Raw genomic sequence first — 6,025 nt, 5'->3', positions numbered from 1 at the left:
CAGAGGTGAACAACTTGTGTTTCGCGCGCTCATATGACCTTAGCAGTTGCGAGCGCCGTAAAACCTTATACTACTGACTGGACAAGGGCGAAAAATCTCGGAGGGCCCGTGTGCAAGTTGCGCACGTTTAAGATGATAAGATCCCTTGATGGTCTAAAATCGATAAAAGTGGGCTTCGGCCGCCACCCGGGCTATATTCAAAATTTCCTACCAACTGAAAAAGTTTAATGTGTCCCGCGTGCTCATATGACCTTATGCAGTTGCGAGCGCCGTAAAACACTTACAAAAAAAAAAAAGAATTTTCTTAAGTGTGGGACATGTTTAAGTATTCTGTCTAGATAGATCTGCAAGTTTGGTTTTTTTTAATGGTTTTTGTTTTTACTGGTTATTTTTATTGTTTAGAGTTCTATTTACTACAGCTTTGGCACAGTGGAAAATTTGTATGGGTATGTTGTGTGTTCATTTAATGTATCAGTATTGGTGGGTGTGAGAAGGAAAGAAAGAGGAAAAGGTCAGTCGATTCATCAAGAAGCGAGAGGGGAAAATCATGAACTTTTTCTCGGCAGATGGTTGAAGGATACAACTGGCAGGCCCTACTTTTGTTTTCCCTCTGATGTTTCTGTCTTGCTTTTTCTGTGCCCTAGATGATTGTTATCATGTTGGTGTGCTTCTCTTTACTCAAGCTAAACGTCATTTCCTCTGTGTGCAGGCAAAGGTATCGGGAGCCTCATCACGGGCTACATGTTTGAGAACATTGGACCAAGGTGGACATGGAGGACCTTCTCCATAACCTGTGTTGTCCTTCTGGTCATCTACGTCATTCTCAATTTGTTCGTGTTCAAGTCCCACTCACCTGCAGGCCGTGGGTCAGCGGAAGGGGGTGAGTTGTTTTTTGGTGGCTTTTCTGCCTCAGAAGATTGGCCATATATTAAGCAGTTAGTTGGAGGGTGCCAATGGTAGTTCTTACTTTGTTATCCTCCCTCTTTTGTTTCTGCCTCTATGTCTTGCTTTTTTTTAAAGCACTAAATGAAAGTTATTGTGTTGGTGAGCTGCTCTTTGACTTAAACAAAACCTGCATTTTTGGCCTGTAAAGATCAACCTCTTTGACAATGAAATTTTAACAGGGTTTTTGAGGCTGAGATGTCTAGAGCACAATGGTCACCAGTGTCTGTGTTTGGCCATAGATACCATGTCATGTATTAGTTTTGAGTGGAAGGGTTAGTGAATTAGTGAGAGGAAGAGGAAAATATAGACAGAGAGGGGGGGGGGGTGATGACTTGATGTGTATGTATGTTTTGTGGATCCTGGTTTCTCTCTTAGCTGTTACTCCTTATCATTAGGATTCTATATAACAGCTATCAGCATAAATTGAATCCAAAATAGCCTTTCCTTATATATAAAAAAATCATACAAAATTCTTAAAATGTTTGCATTACAGCAGATAAACAAATGTGTTGTATCATATATACATCTCTTTCTTTGTTGGACATTCATTTTAAAATACTTGAAATATTTGTGAAACAACAAAGGAACCATCATCAGCATTAATCATGCCACATATATTTGCCCTTCGCTCTTTAAAAAAATTCATATAAAATTGTAAGAATATTTGTAACCACCACAGATGAGCCAGCAACAGAACAGGCCAGGCAGGAAGAGACTTTGATGAATAACTCAGCTCCATCGGCTGTGGAGGGTGTGCAGGATACAGTCGCGTGAAAGGCTTTCTTTGTTCCTGAGGACTTCAGTACCAGTTGAGATTTGGTGTTATGTAATATTAAAGGAAATACTCTTGTTACTAAACTGCCTCAAGATTGCTGGAAGTAGGAAATGAGATCTGTAGCGTTGTTATGGAAACGGGTCAAATGTGGAGGGGTTTTCAATACTGGGAAGTGTCCTGAATGTGTCAAGATGTTCCCTTATTCAAGACTATTGTCACTCAAAAGTTATTGTTGTCAGTCTTGTTATATCGTATTTTTCCCCCTTATGTTCCTATGTTAGAACACACAAACACATCCCCCCCTCCCTCCCCCAAAGGTGCATCTGAAATCCAACTGTATAAGCAGGTAATATTATCAGTTCAAACTTTTATGTCGTACAGGAACATTCTTTGTACTTGTACACATATTTTCTGTGCCAAATTGATACTGTGAAAAAAAAAAGGATTAGTGTGGTACCCATAGGAGTAGAATTTGTGTTTCTACTTTCAAACTGCCAATAAATGTGTGCCTCATTATTTGAACACACATTTGCATTTTGACTGACAGAATTAGAATGTTCACAGTGAAGTGAATGTATTCTTTTAGTATTCAGGTTAACCACTCGCTTTTCATTTTTATTACCACCGAACCTTTCATGAGGCAAATCCTTTTTCCGGTTATATATGATGAATTTAATTTATTTAGTGCTTGTCCCTGTCTGGCTTACAGCGCTCATTACATGGCTCAAGTCAGTTGTACCATCTGAAGCAGAAATATTTGTTTCACTAGTAGTGCTTTGTATATGACAGGGTTAATTCTGATTCAAGTTGAATAATACCATTAGCATCTGTTTTGTAATGATACAGTTAAAATTGTTCAAGACAGCCACCCATTGTTGAGGAAGAAAATGGTTGTCTTAGGTGGGCGGTTTGAACTGTGTCATTATAATAAAAACATAAAAGAAAGGACGTAGAAATTGGTTGTATGCACAAGTGATTATCTTGAGCTGGTTTGAATGTACATCTCTTTGCTCTTACATGCTGAGGAATGATTGTGACTCCCAAGTGGAGTCATTTTATTGGTTAGCTCTCTCTGCTTTGTTATTGACGGGAATTGATAGATGAACTATTATTTTTATCTGTATGTCTACTAGGATGTTTTATCCCTTTTAACATGAGTTGACTCTGACAGACAGCGTTGAAGTAGCCTGCTTCATGAATGGTCTAACTTGTGCCAAGGGGGGCCTAAAACAGTGACAAATCACCAAATTACACCCAAGAGCATAGGTCATCCAAGCTCCTCTAAGAAATTGATTATGTTCTCTCCAGTGGTGACAATTAAAGCCGATGGGTTTCAGTTAGTGAGAGAATCTTCATGTTGGTTCAGACTGATATTTGTCATCTATGATGGCAGATGGGGATTCTTACGTAAGACTACTGTGACTGCCTGGGTCTATAAGACGGCTTCTTGAAGTATGACCTTTCTCGCAGCACTTACGTCAGAAGATTTGTGTATAATACACCTAGTCTCAAAGGAAATTTTTTCATGTTTTCGCAGAGAGAGATGGCTGGCAGGGGTCGCTGGTCATTGTACAGGTTTAATGCCCCTTTTAACACGAAGATTATTGGAGAGACGGGATCTCTGAATTTGATGCCCATCTCCGATAGGACCAGACAAAGTGGGTGGAGAGCCATAAAAACTCCCCAAAACAGCGCAAGTTGAAAACCCCTTGTTGGGGATTTGAACGTCTGTCCGCTTATTGTAGTCTAGCATAATAACAACGCAGCTGACCATGCTGACAGGTGAAATGCACAGTGATATTATGTATGTATGATGACAGGCATAATGCACAACAGATGTTACTTAAGTAATGTGTGGACATCCATTTATGTAACGTGATATTTTTATTAAAATGTCAAAATCCAGAATTTTCCTGAAACTTTGAGGTGACGATTCTGCCATTCTTCTGAAATATTGTTTCGTCGTGGTTGTAACACATATATTCTTCACAAGTTTGTCATGTTCTTTCATAGTCTCAAAATGTATTCAAGCCTACTATTCTTGAAGTCTTTGGTTGTTCGTAGCGTATAATTGTCCTTTGTTTATAATACTGCTATCTAATATTGTGACAAAAGGATCTTCATTTTATAATTCTACCCCAGTCTGGTGGAAGCATCTGCTCACTTGAGATTGGGTGCAATCGGAATAGGCATAAGCTTGAAGCAGATGTGGCTTGGTCATATCTTAGTGCTAAGCATAGGCTTGCTTGTGCACTTTTTAGTTGTTAAGGCATTTTGTTGAGTTTTAAGATGTCTCTGTAATTATCCATGTATTTCAATTTTCAGTTTTGTCCCCAATGAATTCTTGACTGGGTTGAACAATATTCTTCTGTGTTAAAACTGTTCCCGTGCGATGACCGAGTGATGACATAATGAGATACATAGAGACAATCTAGTCATCACATTCAAATGTCTGTATTTTTCAGGCTTCCCGCGTGCACTTTGTTTTTGCTTTGATATTGTTTCCCACATAAACATGATGTTTCCCACTAGATCTAGTCCTATTGTTTTATATGAATGATTTATGAACATATCACTTTGACCAGAATAATTTACGGAACTTGTCACCTTGATGTAGAGATGCTTAAAAGAATTTTTTTTAAACCTCAGGGTACTTCTTGGCAAGTGTGTCTAGAATGTGATGGGTCTGGTTTGTTGGACTGGATGCTTTTAAGTGGTTTGTTCTAATTGTTGATCCTGTCACATGCAAGCATCTGCTCGTCAGCCCAGTGCTGTGAAGTGGGATAGACAGAATGAGGGAGGGTGTGGGGAAGGAGTGTTTTTGTATGTGAACCCGTTGATCCTATCCCGGTATGTTCTTTTTGTCTCATGTGTCAGCTTTAGAAAGTAATGCCCGACAGGAGCTGGGGGCTTCATTATTTTTTACTCTTGTGTTGAGCCCAAGTCAAAATGTTGTTCTTCTGTGAAGTTTCTCTTTGCAAACTTTGATGGAAATGTGGAGATTTTAAGAATGGTAGAGAGTTTGGAAAGGTGTTTTTGGGCGGTTTTTGTCATGCATTTTGTGTTATATATACGGCCAGTGTTTATGAGTGTTATATATACGGCCAGTGTTTACGAAATGTGCATTACATTTTATTTGTTTCCTGTTTTGGCCTCAACTAATATTCAAATTAATTTTTTAACAGTCTATTGTATTCCTGCGGGTAACTTTGACGAACTACGAAGTGAATATTATTAAATTAAATTTTGTTGTCTACGCTTTCTAATGGTAACATTTTGCAAATAATGCTACAGTATTACCATTTTTTATGAACATATGAAAAACTTTGCTGATGTTGAAAAGAAACGTTTTTGAATTTCTTTCTCTCTGTTTCAGAAAAGATTCAGCTGGACGGGTTAAAAAAGAATATTTTATGACTCTCATAATCAAAAAAGAGTTTATCATGTTTTAGTCTTTTCTTTCTTAACTTTGTTGATGCATTTTAAAAATATGATTCGCATAGAACTTATGGTCAGTGTGCCATGATACAGGTCAACGTAAGTCATCATGGTTTTGTTGAAATCTAAAAATAAAAAAAAGATGTTTTTTTGGGTGCATTTATGCCTTTTGTGGGTGGTGGTCAACTGTAATGCCCCTACTTCTTTCCTCTCCCTCGGTTGTTTCTGTTTGTCTTGCTTTTTTCCTGCACTGCATAACCATTATGCTGCAGACCTGCCAAGTACTCCAATAAAATCAGACCTCTCTGATTATTATTATTTTTATGCCTGTCAAATAACTGATCGAATTCGTATAAAATCTGTAATTTTTCTTGAATTCCATGTCCCATCATGAGTTTGTATGCGACTTGTCGTAATTGATGCGAAAATGCACATTTTATTCTCGTTTATTTGCAATATTTGTGTGGCTTATGGTAAATAACGTGATGGAACACATTTTTATTTGCATGTAATTGCTATACATGTTTATTTTCCACTGTTTGTTTGTGTAATCTTAATCTACTGATGTTCTGGGGGCTTGATTTTTTTGTAAAGCTCATATTTTTGGGGAGGATCCTGAGGAAAACTCCTCTTTTTTGTTCTTGGAGTAGTTGACAGGTCTGTGTTATAGTGTCAATGTGCTTCTCTCTACTCAAACAAACAAAATAGATTGTCTTAAGCCATAAAGATGGGCTGTCGGGTAGGGGATGCCACAACAAGTCAGTTTGAATCTGGTTTAAGTCTGACTAAGGCCTTTATTCAAGTATGGTGTTAAAAATGGTCGCTTTTAAGTACAAGGGGGCTATCCCAAAAAATACTGTATTGAGA

The 6,025-nt window shown here is 38.0% G+C and overlaps 1 protein-coding gene across 1 annotated transcript in view; it reads left to right on the top strand.

Annotated features, from left to right (window-relative positions):
* LOC101861119 (major facilitator superfamily domain-containing protein 6) overlaps window positions 1-5,290 on the top strand; it is a 20,833-nt gene extending 15,543 nt beyond the window's left edge. Inside the window, exons 7-8 of the mRNA XM_005097071.3 lie at window positions 710-880; window positions 1,625-5,290. Of these exons, the coding sequence (XP_005097128.1) occupies window positions 710-880; window positions 1,625-1,719 (266 nt within the window). The 3' untranslated portion in view covers window positions 1,720-5,290. The remainder of the gene's footprint in view (window positions 1-709; window positions 881-1,624) is intronic.
* The last annotated feature ends 735 nt before the right edge of the window (window positions 5,291-6,025 follow it).

This window comes from Aplysia californica, unplaced genomic scaffold (genome assembly GCF_000002075.1).
Source record: "Aplysia californica isolate F4 #8 unplaced genomic scaffold, AplCal3.0 scaffold00145, whole genome shotgun sequence".
NCBI classification, from domain to species: domain Eukaryota; kingdom Metazoa; phylum Mollusca; class Gastropoda; order Aplysiida; family Aplysiidae; genus Aplysia; species Aplysia californica.
The sequence above is the reverse complement of the archived record's forward strand: the minus strand, read 5'-3'. Positions and strand labels throughout refer to the sequence as shown.